Consider the following 19,608-nt stretch of genomic DNA (forward strand, 5'->3'; position numbering starts at 1 on the left):
GAGTGGGAAGACAGAAGACCATAGGTGACTACTCATAATTATTCAACTAAAACCCACGTTTGTCAATTTTTAATTTGAATCCATAATTTTCTTTTCAAATGCAAAGCTCCATGCCAACCATTAGCATAGTCCATGGTGGGCGTACCCGTTTTCCTATAAACTCAACACTGCAATTTAATAACAAATTACTCACAAACAATGCTTGTCTGTCCCCTTTTTTTTTATTGTTATATTCTTCCATTGTGAATCATAAGAAAATTACTAGTACTGCAATTAATTTAATCATGGAAAAGCTAGCCTTCTTAAACTGGGACCACTCCGTGTCGTGAAACAAATCGAGGAGATGTACTAACATTTCTCAATTATAAATAGATCTCATCACTGCAAGAGGTCCAATAATCCAAACCTTTGCAGAAGAAGCCATTCAGCCTGAGCAGCAGAATACTACTAACTTAGCATCCAAATCTCTTCAAAGTATGGAACATCAAGGATTAAGCACCACTATGAGGAGAGTCCTTCTACTGATTAATTGTCTAATACTTGCTGTTAGTATCTGTGGTGGTCCTCTAATGATGGGTCTATATTATGTCGAGGGAGGTTCAAGAGTATGGCTTAGCAGTTGGCTACAAACCGCTGGATGGTCACTCACCCTTATACCTCTTGCCATCCTATACTTCTATCGTCGAAAAGTTGAAGGTTCTAATGCCAAGTTTTACTTGATAACACCTCGAATTTTCATTGCATCATTCGTCATTGGCGTTGTAACTGGTTTTGATGATTTTCTCTATTCGTGGGGCGGGTCAAAACTTCTTGTGTCAACCTCTTCACTTCTTCTTGCTGCTCAACTTGCTTTCACGTCAGTAGGTGCTTTCTTCATAGTGAAGCTGAAGTTCACAGCCTACTCTATCAATGCAGTGATTCTGTTGACAGTTGGTGCTGTATTATTGGGTGTTCGATCTAATGGTGATCGACCAGAAGGTGTGACAAGTAAAGCCTATATTCTTGGTTTTATGATGACACTTCTGACAGCAGCTTTGTATGGAGTCATTTTGCATTGTATTGAGTTGATTTATTTGAAGGCAAAACAAGTTATTACTGCTACGCTGGTGTTATAGATTCAGATGGTCATGTGTTTTGCCACTACGGCTTTTTGCACTGTAGAAATGATCGCCAATAACGACTTTCAGGTACTTTTTTCTTCCCTTGTGACACAGTTCTACTTATGCATCTTACTCATTTCATCGCATATGTTACACTATTATTTTGTGGGTTTAATTTTTGTGCGTCGTCAAGTAAATTTGTTTACATATAGTTATGTCATTTACAAGATAACTGCAAGTAATTTTTACAATACTTCAATTGATAACGAGGTAAAAAAAATTGCAGTGTAAGAGTAGGTAATTGCCATACAATGTTAATACAAGTTTAAAATCATAACTTTGAAAAGTCTTCAAGACACGCAAATCCACGTGCCAAGATAAATTTCATGAATCTATTTTTCTTTCTTAAATTTCGTGCCAAGATAAATTACGGGATGAGTAACATATTTCTCTCGTTTGGTATTAATTATCATCAGATATGTAAGGCCTCCGAATCACAAACTATCAACTTCTCTTTAGGTGATCTATTGGCGTACCCCAACGATTAAATGAAGTCCATTGTTTGGATTTGATCAACATTGTTGAACACTGAAGATTGAAGATGAAGACACAACCAAATTTGTTATTGAGAGAAAATTGAAGATGTGGAATTTTGCCAAGGTGGAGATTTGTTGAATTTGACAAAATGTTTGTCCCACATCGGTGGGAAAACAAAAGTTGGGGGGATTTTCCCCCTATAAAAGAAGGCTTAATGTTTAGGATTTAAACACACCTCTCATTTGCCTTCTCATCTGTTTAAGGCATTTGTATCTTCTCTCTTTAGTATTATTTCACTTGTATTTTTTGGAGTGAAATAAAATATTGGTTGTGTCCGAGGAGTAGGCAAAATTAGCCGAACCTCGTAAATTCTGGTGTTCTCTTTATTGTTGCTTTATTGTCTTATTTATTATTTGGTGGCTGTCATAATTTTTGGTATAGTAGTTGTGACTTATTCACACTATATACATTTGGCTTCCGCAACAATTGGTATCAGAGCCAAGGTACTGTCTAAGTATGCTCTGTGGTTGCAGCATAGTCTGATCTTCCACATCAGAAAAGATTTATCTTGGTAACTGAGTCAAGGTTATGTCTGAGTATGCTCTGTGGTTGCAGCTTAGTCTGATCTTCCACACCAGAAAGGAAATAATCTTGATTTGTGTCGTCAGCTATTAAATAATATTTGTGTCAAAGATGGGAGACAATAAACAAGAAGAATCTACATCAAGTGTCAACAATACGTCATCATTGGCATCTTCGCTTATGACAAGAATTGTGTCAAATGCGAAATTTGCGGTCGAAATATTTGACGGGTCCGGACATTTTGGGATGTGGCAAGGCGAGGTTCTAGATGTCCTTTTTCAACAAGGGCTAGATCTGACCATTGAAGAAAAGAAACCAGATGTTATTGGAGAAGAAGATTGGAGAATTATCAACCGTGTTGCTTGCGGTACTATTCGATCCTACCTTGCTAGAGAGCAGAAATATCCATACACAAAGGAAACTTCTGCAAGTAAATTATGGAAAGCGCTGGAGGATAAATTTTTGAAGAAAAACAGTCAAAATAAATTGTACATGAAGAAGAGACTGTTTCACTTCACCTATGTTCCTGGTACCACGATGAATGAATATATCACCAGTTTCAATAAGTTGGTCACAGATTTGCAAAATATGGATACAACTTATGATGATGGTGACTTGGCCTTAATGTTGTTGGCGTCACTTCCTGATGAGTACGAGCACCTTGAAACTACTCTACTCCATGGAAATGACGAAATTTCTCTCAGAGAAGTTTGTTCGGCTTTGTACAGCTATGAACAAAGAAAGCGAGAAAAACAGAAGGGCGGAGAAGGAGAAGCACTGTTTGTGAGGGGTCGTCCTCAAAATCAAACGAGGACAAAGAAGGGAAGATCCAAGTCAAGATCCAGACCCAGCAAAGATGAATGTGCCTTTTGTCGAGAAAAGGGGCACTGGAAGAAAGACTGTCCGAAGTTGAAGAATAAGGCCAAACATAACAATGGAAAGGCTATTATGGATTCAAATGTAGCTGATTGTGATGATTCAGACTTCTCATTAGTTACAACAGAGTCATCAACATCATCAGACATATGGTTGATGGACTCGGCTTGTAGCTATCATATGTGTCCCAACAGGGACTGGTTCGTGGAATTTCAAGAAGGAGAATATGGAGTCGTCCACACAGCAGATAACAGCCCTCTTACCTCATATGGCATTGGTTCAATACGATTAAGGAACCATGATGGAATGATCAGAACATTAACAGATGTTCGATATGTACCGGATTTGAAGAAGAATCTCATCTCTGTGGGAGCCCTGGAATCAAAAGGGTTTAAAATCATTGCAGAAAATGGAGTGATGAGAGTATGTTCCGGTGCACTAGTGGTAATGAAGGCTAATCGGAAGAATAATAATATGTACCGCTATTGTGGCAGTACAGTTATTGGGACAGCGACAGTGACATCCAGTGACGACAAAGAGGCAGAAGCAACCAAGCTATGGCACATGCGCTTGGGACATGCTGGAGGAAAATCCTTGAAAACTCTATCAGATCAAGGATTGTTAAAAGGAGTCAAGGCTTGCAACTTGGAGTTTTGTGAGCATTGTGTTAAAGGGAAACAGACAAGGGTTAAATTTGGTACAGCGATCCATAATACTAAAGGCATTTTGGATTATGTACACTCTGATGTTTGGGGTCCTTCCAAAACACCTTCATTGGGTGGGAAGCACTATTTTGTAACCTTTGTTGATGATTTTTCCCGAAGAGTATGGGTGTATACAATGAAGAGCAAAGATGAAGTGTTGGGAATTTTTCTCAAATGGAAGACGATGGTGGAGAATCAGACAGGCAAGAGGATCAAGTGTATTCGCACAGACAATGGAGGTGAATACAAAAATGATCATTTCAATAAGGTCTGTGAAAATGATGGCATCGTCCGACACTTCACTGTTAGACATACACCACAACAGAATGGAGTGGCAGAACGTATGAACCGGACCTTGCTGGAGAAGGTACGATGTATGTTGTCCAATGTTGGCTTAGGCAAAGAATTTTGGGCTGAGGCAATTACATATGCATGTCACCTCATTAATCGTCTACCATCTGCTGCTATTGATGGAAAGACACCATTTGAAAAATGGTATGGAAAACCTGCTATAGATTATAACTCTTTGCACGTGTTTGGCTCAACTGCATATTATCATGTGACGGAGTCAAAATTGGATCCAAGGGCAAAGAAGGCTATTTTTATGGGAATTACTTCTGGAGTCAAAGGATATCGCTTATGGTGTCCTATGACAAAGAAAGTAATATTCAGCAGGGATGTTACCTTTGATGAATCTGCTATGGTAAATAAGGTAACAGAAGATACCAAACAAAATGAAGGTGCTTCTAAGCAGGTGGAGTTTGAGGGAAAATTTATTTTTCCTACACAAGAAGCAGAGGAGGAAACAAATGAAGATTATCCTCTAGAAGGAGAGCCAGTAGAGGAGATTCCAACTCAGGAACCTCAACAACAACTTGAATCAATAGCAACCAGCAGGACAAAAAGAACAATAACGAAACCTGTTCGTCTCATAGAGACGGTTGCTTGTGCAACCTCAATTGTAGCTGATGATGTTCCTACTACTTATAAAGACGTTGTCCAAAGTTCAGAAGAAGATAAGTGTAGGATTGCCATGAATGATGAAATACAGTCCCTTCATCAAAATCATACATGGAGATTGGCCAATCTCCCGAAGGGAAAGAAAGCAATTGGGTGCAAATGGGTATTTTCAAAGAAGGAAGGATTTCCTAACCAAGTAGATGTTCGCTACAAAGCAAGATTGGTGGCCAAAGGATATGCTCAAAAGGAGGGAATTGATTACAATGAAGTGTTTTCTCCAGTTGTAAAACATTCCTCCATTAGAATTATGTTGGCTTTGGTAGCACAATTGGATTTGGAACTAGTTCAGATGGATGTAAAAACTGCGTTTTTACATGGAAACTTGGAGGAGGAAATCTACATGACTCAGCCAGAAGGATTCAAAGTTGCTGGAAAAGAAAATATGGTGTGCAAACTTGAAAAATCGTTGTACGGATTGAAACAATCTTCTAGACAATGGTGCAAGCGATTTGACGAGTTTATGTTGCGGCAAGGGTACAAGAGAAGCAAATACGATCATTGTGTGTATTTGCACAAGCTTAAAGATGGTTCCTTTGTATATCTTCTCCTATATGTTGATGATATGTTGATAGCTTCCAAGAATTTGGAAGAAATTGATAAGTTGAAGATTCAACTGAAGAAGGAGTTCGAGATGAAGGATTTGGGTGAGGCAAAGAAAATTCTTGGCATGGAGATAATTAGAGATAGACGTTCAAAGAAACTCTGTTTATCTCAAAAGGAATATTTGAAGAGAGTACTTCAACGTTTTGGCATAGATGACAAGACTAAGACAGTTAGTACTCCACTTGCTTCCCATTTTAAGCTAAGTACTACTATGTCGCAAATGGATGAAGTTGAACGAAAGTATATGTCAAAGGTACCATACGCAAATGTTGTTGGTAGCTTGATGTATGCAATGGTTTGCACAAGGCCTGACATTTCACAAGCTGTTGGAGTTATTAGCAGATATATGCACAATCCAGGGAAGGAGCATTGGCAAGCTGTGAAGTGGATTCTACGGTATATTCATAATACTGTAGATGTCGGGTTAGTTTTTGAGCAGGAAGACAATCAGTCTGTAGTTGGATATTGTGACTCAGATTTTGCGGGTGATCTGGACAAACGAAGATCAACTACTGGTTATGTGTTTACTTTTGCAAATGCACCAGTTAGTTGGAAGTCTACTTTGCAGTCAACAGTTGCTTTGTCTACAACAGAGGCAGAGTACATGGCTATTACAGAGGCTGTGAAAGAGGCAATTTGGCTTCAAGGATTGCTAAAGGAGCTTGGTGTTGAACAAAAAGGTATCACAATTTTTTGTGATAGTCAAAGTGCTATTCAATTAGCGAAGAACCAAGTTTATCATGCAAGGACGAAGCACATTGATGTTCGGTATCATTTTGTACGAGAAATCATAGAAGAAGGTGGAGTCACAGTGAGGAAAATTCATACTACGGAGAATCCTGCTGATATGCTGACAAAGGTGGTGACTGCGATCAAGTTTCAACATTGTTTGGATTTGATCAACATTGTTGAACACTGAAGATTGAAGATGAAGACACAACCAAATTTGTTATTGAGAGAAAATTGAAGATGTAGAATTTTTTCAAGGTGGAGATTTGTTGAATTTGACAAAATGTTTGTCCCACATCGGTGGGAAAACAAAAGTTGGGGGGATTTCCCCCCTATAAAAGAAGGCTTAATGTTTAGGATTTAAACACACCTCTCATTTGCCTTCTCATCTGTTTAAGGCATTTGTATCTTCTCTCTTTAGTATTATTTCACTTGTATTTTTTGGAGTGAAATAAAATATTGGTTGTGTCCGAGGAGTAGGCAAAATTAGCCGAACCTCGTAAATTCTGGTGTTCTCTTTATTGTTGCTTTATTGTCTTATTTATTATTTGGTGGCTGTCATAATTTTTGGTATAGTAGTTGTGACTTATTCACACTATATACATTTGGCTTCCGCAACAATTGGTATCAGAGCCAAGGTACTGTCTAAGTATGCTCTGTGGTTGCAGCATAGTCAAGGAACTAGCTCGAAACCCTAAATTATTCATATCCCATAGAGGGATGAAAACTCTTCTTTCATAGAATACATTTTTAAAATTTGGCATACATGACACGTTCTATTATATTATATTGGATGTGTATAAAATATATGAATACCGGAGCAGTACAAGATTCGAACAAATTTACCTAAATATGATATATCATAAAAAATACTTCCTCGGTGTTAATTTAGTTTTAGCTAGAAACAATCTCTTTAAGGAGCAAGGATTAACATATTGATCAAACTTTGCAGGAAATGTCAAGGGAGACAAAACAATTTAACTTCGGAGAAGCTAAATATTATACAGTCATAGTATGGACTTTCATTATTTGGCAATGCTTCTTTGTGGGTGTTATTGGAGTCATTTACTGCTCTTTTTCTTTGATGTCTGGGGTTATGATCGCGGTTTTACTTCCGGTTACTAAGATATTAGCTGTAGTTTTCTTTAGGGAAAATTTTTCAGGTAAAAAAGGCCTTGCTCTTTTCCTTTCTCTTTAGGGTTTCGTGTCATACTTCTACGGAGAGTTCAAACAAACAAAGAAGGAAAAGAACAAAAGTCCAAAAATTGAGATGAAAACAATGCATACTGAGTCTGTTTGAATTATTGAGCCTTTTTCATATATTGTTCATAGCTATATGGATAAAGATGAATTTTTATTTTTTTGTAGAAAATAGTGTACGTCATATTTATTTCATTGCTACTTTCGTTATGTTTTTGAAAGGGTCTCTTTCTTTGAAATTTCGCAAAATACATAAGTTACCCCTTGAACTAAGGACCAAATCCCTCGTACACACTTTTTGCGGACAAAAATCACCTTACACACTTAACCTTTCTAAAATGTGTTTAATACACACCTCTTTAGCTACGTGTCATGCACGTGTTAGTTACACAAGAGGAGCGAGTGAGTGTTAAAAGTTGTGTCTGAATCTTTATACGGATGCCACGTGTCCATTTTTTAATTTTTTTTTGAGTTATTTTCATTTTCCTATTCCCCGATCTGCCTTAGCCGCTGACATTTTTGCACTCCACAATTCACCTGCACACAAAATATCCACTAAGTTTTAGTTCACTGTCATGTTCACAGATTCACCATCCACAATTCACAATAATCAAGAAGCTCGTACACACATATTTTTCATATATTTCTTCACCTGAACAATGCAAATTTCCCATGGAAACAGTCCCGTCCACTTCTCTTTACCTATTTGACATTGCAGTAGTCTCTTTTCCATTTTCACATCACCCATTTGACATAAATAACTCCAGTGTGTTTCCTTTTTTATTTCTTTTTTTTTGTTGGAATCTAATTAGTGATGGATTTTGTGGGAGAAAATGAAAGAACAATTTTGCAATGGTGATTTCTCTGGGGATTAGAGGTGTATGTGAGAATTAAAAAAAAATGGGGAGAAGAGGGGTTTGTGGTTGCTGGTTTGTGTCTTATGTTTTGAAAAATGGGGCTCTTGATATAGGGAAGAGGAAGCATTGTGGTGGGGGCTGAAGATTATTATAAGATGTAATTAGGAGAAATTTATGATTTTTGTTGAGGGAGGTGACTGAGGGAGAAGATGGCAATGTTGTCGATGAGGGTTCCGGCGAGTTGTTTTCTTTTTCTTTTTCTTTCTGTTTTGAAAAAGGACGGTTTTTCATTTTCTTTTTCTTTGTTTAAGTTAATTACACGTGTCATATCATTACTGGTGCGTGGTATACACTTGTTAAAAAAAATGGTCAAACACAGAAGAGGTGTATATTAGACACATTTAGAAAGGTTAAGTGTGCAAGGTGATTTGTCCGCAAAAAGTGTGTACTAGGAATTTGGTCCTTAGTTCAAGGGGTAACTTATGTATTTTGCCTTGAAATTTCTAATGTTTCTCTTAAATCTCTAATACAACACACGAAGATTTGCAGTCTCCAGTAAATGCTCATTTTTCATGACTAATTCAACATTACGACTATAACACCACGGTTAAATACTAATTAAGAATAAGAGTTTTGATGAATACATTGTGATGTTTTATACTTCTATACCATACAAGAGGGAGGGTGATTTGTGTGGTGTTTAATTTTTCGTGTACACAAATTATAGAAAGACCTGGTTCTTCTACGTGTTCTTTACACTATAGTTGCAAAACATTAAGTGCAAAAAGTAAAGAATACAAGTATTTTTACGTGGAAAAGACCTATCTCAAAAGGTAAAAAAACCACGACCTACTTCCCAGTAGGATTTTTTCCGATACTCCACTAAATCACTGAGCCAAAAAGAACATTTACGACTCTTGTAAATCTAAGAATTACCTCTAACCCTTTGTGTTAACCAGCCTCAGGCTGTTGCGACAACTTCAAGTTAATTACTCTAACTTGAACAATGCAACTCAAAGTACCTACTACAAATGCTTCTAGAGAAAGCTAAAAGGTACAACTCAAAAGCCATGCTACAATAAAACTAGAATAAAAGACATACACTTGGAACTGGTTCTTCTATCTGGTTCATGTAGCTTCAGGTTCGCACACTTGAAACACACAGGAATTGCTTGCAAAATGCGCTGCTAGTTTGCTCTTAATTCTTGCTTAACTTCTGTGTTTGTGCGTCACCTGTAGAAGATAACAAAGTGATATTTATAGAGTTAGTAGAATAAGAAATAACTAGAGTTCTAATGCTTTACTCTTCCATGGTGGAAGATTTCTAGTTATCTTCAACTTCTAATTCCTCCTAGGATAGATTTCTCTTCAAGTAAGGAGTCATGCTCCTTATCAATTATGCAACCTTTTTGTTAAGGAGATATCATGTATAACCACTTATGCTTATCTTCTTCACGTGCGTGCCTTGTGCTTGAATTTGCCCGTGCCCTGTGTAGAATATGTATGGACCTGGTTCATGCAAGTGTTCCTTTGTTAATCATCAAAATAAAACTTATTCATGCCAACAAATTTCCCCTTTTTGATAATGACAAACTCTTTGCTTTTCACAAGCATAAAACATGTTTCAACTCAGCTCAACATCAACACAATGTTAGAAAACTTTCCATTTTGAAATCATAAATTATAGAGGACTAGGTTTATCAGGTTATAAACATCACAGTCCAAAGCAAAAGCAAAACGTATATTCCGCCTTTTGGCATTATCGAAAAGTTACATAATTAAGTTATATAATCAGATTTTAATATATTTTACTCATGGCCATTGAGGCTACTCAGATGCAATCATAGAGTCAAGTATCACTTATCAACCCAAGGATATTATCCATCTAAGAAACACTAACAAACAACTAGAGCAAAACCAGTGATTGTCATTGATAAGAGTCATCCACAAAGAATATAATGAAATAAAAGTACTGCACCATGACCAAAAAGACAAAATAAAATCCCATTCGGGTCACTGGTTTTCTAACTAGGCTAGGAAAGGTTTAAGGCTGGGAAGGACCAGGTTCTTGGTTTCTAGCCTGAAGCAGCTTCAACATGTCATAAAGAATGCCTTCATTATTCTCTTTCTCCTTTGCAAGCTCAGACCTAAGGGCATCCCTCTCAGTTTCTACTACAGCCAGACTCTTCTTTAGCCTCTCAATATCAACATCCTTAGCCCCACTCTCCTGCTCCAAGGCTCTTACTTTGCTGTTCACAGGCACCCTCTTGGATGAACCAGGTTCTTGGGGGCAACATGGACTTCATAGTCACAAGCAATCAAGGTTTTGGCCCCAGAGTGATCTTTACTTGTGCTAAAATTCCAATTCTTGAGGGAAACCTTGAAGTGAGCAAGCACAACAATGAGAATGAAACCATAGGGTATGACATAAGTTTTGAGCGAGAGAGTATCCTATCAAGGAGCTGGATGATAAACCCTGACCAGTTGATCTGCCTCCTACTATCCAGGAACTCCATAAGGACCAACTCCATGAAAGTTGCAATGTGCCTCCTCTCCTACCTGGGAAGAATAACCTTGTTGACAAATTCAAAGAGAAACTTGTGGGTACGCTTCATTTCACTCTTGTACACAGACTTGGGTTGTAGCTCTAAGTCCCTGTCAGCACATTTCTTGGTAATGGAAAGGGAGGTAGGCAGGTTTTCTAGGTTTGGCCATTTAAACTTCTTTTAATAATTGTAACCTTCAGCAGGTACCCCTATAATCTCTCCTGGTTCCTTGTTATCAAAGCTCAAAGTCGCCCCTTTCACTACACTGGTTACACTGTCATTCTTGATATCACAGTTTGCAAGGAACTACACAATTTCAGCTCGGGCTAGTCTTCCTTCTAACTGAAGAACCATGTTCTTCCAATCCTGAAGTTCTAGCTTCCCTAGCAGCATCACCATTCCTTCCTCCTCCAAATCTCTAAGGAGTCTATCTTTCAAAATTGTTCTTTTTCCAAATTTCACCATCTTGTCATGTTCTTCATCAGTTTCCTCTTCTTCCCCACTCTCTTCTTTTACTACTTGAACTTTTCTTGATTTCCTGGAAGACCTGGTTCTTTTTTCCAAGGCAGAAGATTCTGTATGAACAAACTTTGCAGGGGAATTCTTTTTGGAAGTCTTTCTTTTCTTTGATTTTGGAGTCACAACCTCCACATCATCTTCCTTATCGTCATCGTGAAGGACCAGGTCTATCTCCTCAACTTTAATTGTTTAAACTGGTTCACCCACTTTCTTCTTTCATTTTTCAGTAGCTTTCCTTTTGTTCTCATCTAGGGCCTTTTCGAGGCCACCCTCACTCTGTTTCCTCAGACTCCTTGTAGCTCTTCCTCTTTTGGAGGAAACTCTGCAAGGATAGAGAGGCATCCTTTCTCTTCTTGTGTGCCCTAGCAGTTTCAGGGATTTTAACTATTGAAATTTTTTTCTTCTTGGGAATTGTAGCTATTAAACACCCTTTTATTAAATCTTAGAGGGGTTCCTTCATAGTTGGAACAGGTTCTTGGAACTTCTTCCTCAACCTACCCAGCCCCTCTGCTGCACTTGCATCTTCAAACCCACTGCCTCCTTCTTCTCTCAAACTCTCTTCCTCCTCAACAACTTCCTCACTCCATATCACCATTGCCCCTGTTTCTTCAGTCAAACCAATAGGAGTGGGTGAAGATTCAACCTCTACTTCTTGTCCCTTTCCCCTGACATCTCCTTTGACACCCTCACTCTTTTTTTTACCACCAATTTTACTAGACTCAGTTGTGTCTACACCAACAATAGTACCAAAAGAACAAATATATTCTCCAGATTTTTAGCCACATCAGAAATGACATCAGACGCAAATTTTAGCCCAGAATTTACCTGTTCTATTTTAGACGAAACAAGTTCTTCCCCCTCAGTTGCAAACTTAAAAAATTCTTATGATTTTTGGGGTTCCTATGCTTGACTGGCCTTTAATTTCTCATCTAATTTCTTTGGTAGTTCATTACCAGCCATAGTTTTACGAGCAATGATGACGTCCACAATACACCTAGATATGAGATATGATAAGGTCGTATGCAATATAAATAACCAAATTATGAGTGGGGGTCAAATCCAGAGGGAGTTATAAGGGGTGTTAGGAGTATATACTTAAAGAAAGAGAAAGGATTAACTAAATTTGTACTTCCACAAAAAGTTTTGATTTCCACTTCTACTATTACTCTAACAATTGTGTGCTAAGGAAAATAATCTAGAAATGAACGATTTTTTTGGTATTTTGCCAAATAGTTTAAATGCCTAGGGATGTCACCATAACCTAGGTGTTCGCTTAATGGGATAAAGACGTTAATACTTATTTTGTTGATTGTGGTGTATTATAGCTCTCAAATCTACGTTACCCACTCAATACCTCTCGGTCAAAAAATGATTTTGCCCAATTTGGCTTTCTCAAGTCCAAATGGGTATCAAGCAAAATAGTTGATATGAGCTCAAGTCGGTTTCTTGCTATCTCTAGTTTGAACCTTTTAATTAGGCTAATCAAACTCTTAATTAGCCCAATTCCTTATTAGCTAAGTTATCCTAGACTAGGTCCCTCTTTCACAAGTAGAGACTAAGTCAAAAAGGCATGAATCAATGTTTGCAACCATTAATTGTAAAATTGAAGCATGAATTAAGCCAAAAAATCAACACCCAATCATAAACAAGCATTAAATTAAATACCCATAAGGTTTACACAATAGAGATAGGGCACAACCCTAGTAAGAATCAAGCCACTCCAATTGGATTTTAGCTTCCCGGAAAACTTCCTCAACCTTGAGTTAAACAACAACAAGATTGCCCTCCTTTAACTCATTGTTCAAAATGTAATTGTCATGAAGAAATTTCATCTTTTCTTCGTACAAGGACGAACTTGCATAATCATAATGCCGGAACTCATCAAATATATGGAAGTGTGCCACCCTCAAGTTAGCGGCTACATGCCAAACAAGATTCAACTTCTTTAGAGCCCACATAAACTTGTGCTATAGCTCCACCGGAAGATGACAAGCTTACACCAACTGGTATGGCGACATTCCGATAGGTGTTTTGTAAGACGTCCGATAAGCCCATAATGTGTGATGACCCAAAAGCTCATCACTTGTTTTAAAAGTAAATTCTGCATTCTTAGGTCTTAAAAACCTCTTTCGGCATCATCTCGATTTGCGTGCATAGTCCAAGCGCATAGTCGAAAAGCCATTTTGTGAAAATCTATGAAAAATTATGAATTTTGCCTTTAAAATGGATTTAAGTTGACTTCGTTGGGTAAACGGACCCGGACCAGTTATTTGACGATCCTAGAGGATCTGTAGGAAAATATGGGACTTGAGCGTATGCCCGGAATCGAATTCCGAGGTCCCAAGCCTGAGAAATAAATTTTTTAAGAAAATTATTTTCTATATTATTTATGAGTTTTGGAAATGAAATGTGTTTAAAACTTGATGGTATCGGGCCCGTATTTTAATTCCGGCACCCGGTACAGGTCTTATATTTTTTTTAAGATAATTCTGTAAAATTTGGTAAGAAATAGACTTGAAATGACGTGAATCGGATCGTTTTTGAGAAAATTTAAAAATTTGATGTTTTTAAGAAATTTCATGATTTTGATGCTAAATTCATAGTTGTTGATGTTATTTTAGTGATTTGAATGTACGAGCGAGTCCATATGATGTTTTTAGGTTGGGGTGCATGTTTGATTTGGAGCCCTGAGGGCTTGGGTGAGTTTTGGATAGGCCACGGAGTGAAAATTTCACTTAGGAATTTGCTGGTATGTTGCAGGCCTGCAGGCTTCGCATTGCTCGCAAATGCGAGAAGTGGCCTGGGCTGCCATATTCGCAAATGCGAAGAAGCTTGGTTTTCCTTAGGGTTCGCAAATGCGAAGTTAGTAGAAGTTTGGGTTCGCAATTGCGACATCTGAAACCTGCAATTTTATAACTTAGCCGAAAATCTTTCATTTTTCACTCTTTCAAAACCTAAACACTCTTGGGCAATATTTCAAAGACAACTCTTCTTCCAAATCGATTGTAAGTCAATTTTAACTCGTTTCCTTCAATCATTAACATCTTTTCACTTGATTTCAACCCAAAAACAATGATTTTCATGGGGAAATTGGGTGTTTTGGGTAGAACCTAGGTTTTTCAAAAATTGGGGATTTAGACCTCGATTTGAGGTCCGATTTCAAAACAAATTATATATTTCGGTTCGTGGGGGAATGGGTAATCGGGTTTTGGTTCGAACCTCGGGTTTTGATCATGTGGGCCCAGGGGCAATTTTTGACATTTTGGGTAAAACTTTAGAAAACTCATTTTCATGCATTAGAATTGATTCATTTAGCATTTATTGATGTAATTAAGTAACTTGTGGCTAGATACGAGCGAATTGGTGGTGGAATAAAGAGATAAAGCGATAGTATAGACTTGAATTGTGTTCGTGGCATCGAAGTAAATGAGGGATTAGGAGTCGAGTCCTATTTGCTATGTGGTATTTGTCGAGTATGATGTATAGGCATGGTGACAAGTATCTATACGTTGGTGTCAATCATGCCCGTGAGTCTTATATTGTGATTATTATGGCTTCATTGTATTATTCATGCGTTGGTGATGATTTCTATTTTTGGGCAAAGTTTGTGGAAGTAATTGTGACATTTGAACATTGAGGAGCGTTGGCTCAAGTTGTACAATGAAATGTGAAAGTATAAGTGGAAATTGAGCCTTTTAGAGCATTGGCTCAAAGTTGTGAAGTGAGTTGTGAAGTAAAAGTGAAAAAGAGAAGAGAATCATTATATTATCTCCCTTGCAGGGATATTGTTGCTTTTAATGTTATCTCCTTTGCCGGGATGTTGATGTTTCTTTTGATGTTGTTCCCTTGCCGGGACTCGATCGTTGAACTATTGTTCCCTTGCCGGGATTCTCATCATAATTTCATTTATTCCCTTTCCCTATTGTTTGTGATTGTTGTTTGGGTGAGGAAGAGTGTTAAAGCACGAAGGGTGATGCCGTGTATTGTTTTGGTGAGAGATTGTTAAAGCACGAAGGGTGATGCCGTGTATGATTTGTGAGGAAAGAGTGTAAAGCACGAAAGGTGATGCCGTGTTGCACGATGTACCATTCAGTGCTGATTATATTGATTATATGGTGAGGACGAGAGTAAAAGCACGAAGGGTGATGCCGTGCACATTTTCATTACTTGATTGCTTTGGTAAGGACGAGAGTAAAAGCACGAAGGGTGATGCCGTGCACTTATTGATTCTAATTCTTTGTTGATATCTGAGATATATTGTTTCTTTCAATTACCGGTTGTCTTTCTATCCTAAATTGATAGTTCCCCCGCATCATGTTACCCCTCCCATACTTGACTGTATATTACTGTTCTTCTTTTCCGCTGTACATAGTTAAAGTGCACAGGTTTATTTGGTAGTATGGTCCTAGCCTCGTCACTACTTCGCCGAGGTTAGGCTAGGCACTTACTAGCATATGGGGTCGATTGTGCTGATACTATATTCTGCACTATATGTAGATCCCGGAGCAGCAGCTTTTGGACCGTAGATTAGGTGGCTGCCTTCAGTCCACGCGGAGATCCAAGGTAGTCTTGTAGACGTCAGCAGGCCCTGGCGTCTCCCTCTATCCCTTTACTCCTGTTTCCTTTACTTAGTTTCGAAACAGTGTATCTACTATCTTTCATACTTTGTATGTAGCATTCTTAGATCATCTGTGAAACTGTGATACCAGTTCTGGGTGGTTGAGGCTCAACAGTTGTATTAAATACATATTTCAGATAGTTTACTGTACTTCTTCCACTTATTGTAATTTCTGCTGTCTACACGTTATTGCTTTATAATTGTTAAAAAAATATAAAATGGGTAAAAAGATAATTTGTTCGAATAGTCGGCTTGCCTAGCTCACATTAGTAGGTGCCATTACGACTCCCGAGGATGGGAAATCCGGATCGTGACAAGTTGGTATTAGAGCTCTAGGTTACATGGGTCTCACAGTTCACAGACAAGCTTAGTAGAGTCTGAGGGATCGGTACGAAGACGTTTGTATTTATCCCCTAGAGGCTACAGAGTTAGGAAAAAACTTCACATTTATTCTTTCCTGTCGTGCGGTTTGGTTTTTCAATACTAATTGAATTTCTACTTTGTTCTTTCGCAGATGGAGAGAACACGCGTGATCGCTACCAACTCCACACTACTAAAAAGTAGGAAGAGAGGGTCGTAATAGCTTTTACCCGATATGAGGGCCGGGATCGATTTTCACAGGAAGCTAGGAATGGAGTTGGGTATCTGTCTAGACTAGAGTTGTGTAATTGTTCCAAATGTCACTTCCAAATATCTTTTGATTTTTTTTAACGAACTAATATTATCAACCACTAATTAGAACTAAATTATGCTAATGAGAAAATTGCTAGAGTTGTATCTAATGGGTAGAAAGGCACTAGGGTAGTGACTTTCACCTGGGTGGCTAATTGGCGAGTAAATGCTTCTAAGGTTCGATTGACATGATTGGGGAAATATGCTATAACCGTTGAACAATTTTACCCACTCTCACACCTCTTGGTAGAGAGAGTGATTTTACCCAATTGACTCTCTCGAGACCAAATGAGTAGGCAAATTAGCTCAAACAACTAGGGTTGAAGTCGAGTAATTACTCTCTTGAGGTTTAACCCTTTAATTGGACTATCAATTCTCTTGAGTCCATCCCAATTTCTTGTTGGATTAATTTTGGAGACTTAGGCTCTCTTTCTCAAGAAGAGCCAAGTCAACTTAGCACAAACCAGTGTTTGCAACCACCAATTCATATATTAAACTATAAAATTTTCCTAAATAGAAAAAACCCATAGTCAATCTAACCCTAGATGACAACACCCATCAATTACCCATACTAGGGTTGAGCCACAACCCTAGCTAATGGGTTTAGCCACTCATGCTTGAAGAAGGAAATAGAAAAAATAGATGAAGAATAAGACATATTAATTAAAAGCTAAAGTAAATACAAAGATTCAATGATAAAAACTAAGTAAAAATGGCTACAAATGGTCTTCTCACGAGCGCAACTCTGTTCAAGAAATAGCTGATGACCTAAAAATGGTAAAATGTTCTATTTATACTAGGCTAAAAAAACTGGACAAAATAACCCCTGCGGGGTTAGTGCGAGTCGCATAAAATGGACAGCGGCCGCACTAGGCTCTTGAACTTCAATTTTGGGCTCTCTGAGCTTGGGCTCCGCGGACCGTGTAGAATGGACCGCAGCTGCGGAGGTAGCTGGCGCGGTCCGCACAATCATGACCGCGGACTGCATGGCTTGAACTTTGGCATTTTTCATTTCTCTGAATCTCTCTTTCGCAAACCGCACAAAAAGGTAGTGCGGCCACGGAACCTTCACCGCGTTGCCTGTAGCCTGGTTTTGCCATCTCTCTGAATCACCTAGTGCGGCCGCATTCGACTTTGTGCGGTCCGCACTAGGCTTGTTTGCCCTCAGTTTACTTTGTCTTTGATACTTGAGCAGGTTTCACTCCTTTTGAGCCGATCTTTGATATTTCATCACTTTGTTGATCAAACCTGCAATCAAGCACAACTTATGAGCCTTTTAGGACTATTTTGTAACAATTTATAATCAAAGCATAGGCAAGAAGGAGCATGAAACTCGTTAAAATCCCTACTTATCAACGCGCTTCCTCATCCACTGACCAGTAGCCCGAGCCCCCAGCAGGAGATCCCACTATGGGCATAGGGCGAGGTCGAGGCCGTGCTAGAGGCCGAGGTAGGGGCAGAGTTCAGCCCAGAGCACCAGCACCAGCAGCGGAGCCTCAGGTTAACTTTGATGATGAGGTTCCGACCCTGGCAGTTTAGGTAGGCCTAGCTCAGGTCCTAGAGGGGTTTATTGCTACCCTAGTACTCCAGGATGCTCTGGTCCATCTAGTGGGCCTTTTGGATATGTCACTTGGGCAGGCTTGCTTCCTGTAGCACCAACCGTCTCTCAAGCTGGAGGAGGAGCCCAGACTCCTGCTACTCGCACTCCGGAGCAGGTAGCTCCCTAGTTCCAGACTCCAGCAGTCCAGCCAGTTGGAGTAGTTCAGCCGGGTATGGTAGCTCAGACCGGTGATGGAGCAACTATGTTTGCCAATGCTTTGTGGAGGTTGGATTGTTCACCAAGCTCTTCACTACTACTTTCAGCGGTGCATCTTCTAAGGATCCCCAGGATTATCTAGACAGCTGTCATGAGGTTATCAGGAACATGGGGATAGTAGAGACCAATAGGGTCGATTTTGCTACTTTTCGCTTGTCTGGATCTGCCAAGACTTGGTGGAGAGATTATTGCTTGGCTAGACCAGTCGGATCACCAGCTTTGACTTGGGAGCAGTTTACTCAGCTATTTTTGGAGAAGTTTCTCCCCATCACTCAGAGAGAGATCTATCAGAGGCAGTTTGAGAGTCTCCAGCATGTTTCTATGACCGTTACTCATTATGAGACCGGATTCATTGACTTGGCCCACCATGCTCTTATCATACTTCCCACTGAGAGAGAGAGGGTGAGGAGGTTCATTGAGGGACATATTCAGCCGATTCGGCTTTAGATGGACAATGAGACAGGGAGTGAGGTTTCTTTCTAGGAGGCGGCCAATGTGGCCAGGAGGGTTAAGATGGTTCTATTGCAGGGAGGTGGTAAGGGGTCTGACAAGAGGCCTCGTCATTCAGGCCAACTCAATGGTACCTCATCTGGAGGCATAGATTCGTATGGTAGAGGCCATCCTCCTAGGCCTTTTTAGTCAGCCCTCAGGTTTCTCACAGTGCTTCAGGTGGTCACGGTTCCCATATGCAGTATTTTAACTAGCAGTCTTACAGTGTACCACTAACTCCTATTAGTGTACCGCCACTTCAGAGTTTTCGGGGTAGTCATTCAGGTCGTTAGGGTAAGCAATCTCAGCAGCCGAGGGCTTGTTACACTTGTGGTGATATGGGTCACATTGCTAGGTTTTGCCCTCGAGCACCGAGTAGCTCTCAGCATCAGGGTTTCCGTGCCATGGTTCAGGCACCGAGTGTTCCATAGCCCGCCCAGCTAGCTAGAGGTGGGGGTAGAGGTGCTAGAGGTGGAAGTAGAGGTGGAGCTCAGGCCGCTAAAGGTGGAGGTCAGCCAGCAGCAGGCCGTCCCAGAGATGTAGTTTAGGGTGGTGGGCCCCAGCCTCGATGTTATGCTCTTCTAGCCAGGCCCGAGGCTAAGGCTTCCGATGCAGTTATCACATGTACTGTTCTAGTTTGTAGCAGAGATGTTTCGGTTTTATTTGATCCGGGATCTACGTACTCCTATGTGTTATCTTATTTTCCAGTCATGCCCAGTGATTCTTTGAGTGCTCTTGTT

At 39.4% G+C, this 19,608-nt stretch overlaps 1 protein-coding gene across 4 annotated transcripts; it reads left to right on the top strand.

The window, feature by feature from the left end:
• The first annotated feature begins 223 nt into the window (after window positions 1–223).
• On the top strand, window positions 224–16,686 carry LOC107792580 (purine permease 3-like). 4 transcript variants are annotated; one of them, XM_075241376.1, is made up of 4 exons: window positions 224–1,187; window positions 7,104–7,163; window positions 15,771–15,836; window positions 16,406–16,686. In XM_075241376.1, the coding sequence occupies exon 1, from the start codon at window positions 477–479 to the stop codon at window positions 1,113–1,115; it is 639 nt and encodes a 212-aa protein (XP_075097477.1). In that variant the 5' UTR covers window positions 224–476; the 3' UTR covers window positions 1,116–1,187; window positions 7,104–7,163; window positions 15,771–15,836; window positions 16,406–16,686. The 4 variants fall into 4 exon arrangements, with proteins under 4 accessions (XP_075097477.1, XP_075097479.1, XP_075097478.1 ...); XM_075241378.1 differs by lacking the exon at window positions 7,104–7,163 and having other exon boundaries at window positions 16,406–16,672; XM_075241377.1 differs by lacking the exons at window positions 7,104–7,163; window positions 16,406–16,686 and having other exon boundaries at window positions 15,771–16,364.
• The last annotated feature ends 2,922 nt before the right edge of the window (window positions 16,687–19,608 follow it).

This window comes from Nicotiana tabacum, chromosome 20 (genome assembly GCF_000715075.1).
Source record: "Nicotiana tabacum cultivar K326 chromosome 20, ASM71507v2, whole genome shotgun sequence".
Lineage (NCBI taxonomy): Eukaryota > Viridiplantae > Streptophyta > Magnoliopsida > Solanales > Solanaceae > Nicotiana > Nicotiana tabacum.

What these genes read in the sequence shown, in the direction of transcription:
- LOC107792580 (XM_075241376.1), top strand. Translation starts at nt 477, where the DNA reads ATGGAACATCAAGGATTAAGCACCACTATGAGGAGAGTCCTTCTACTG.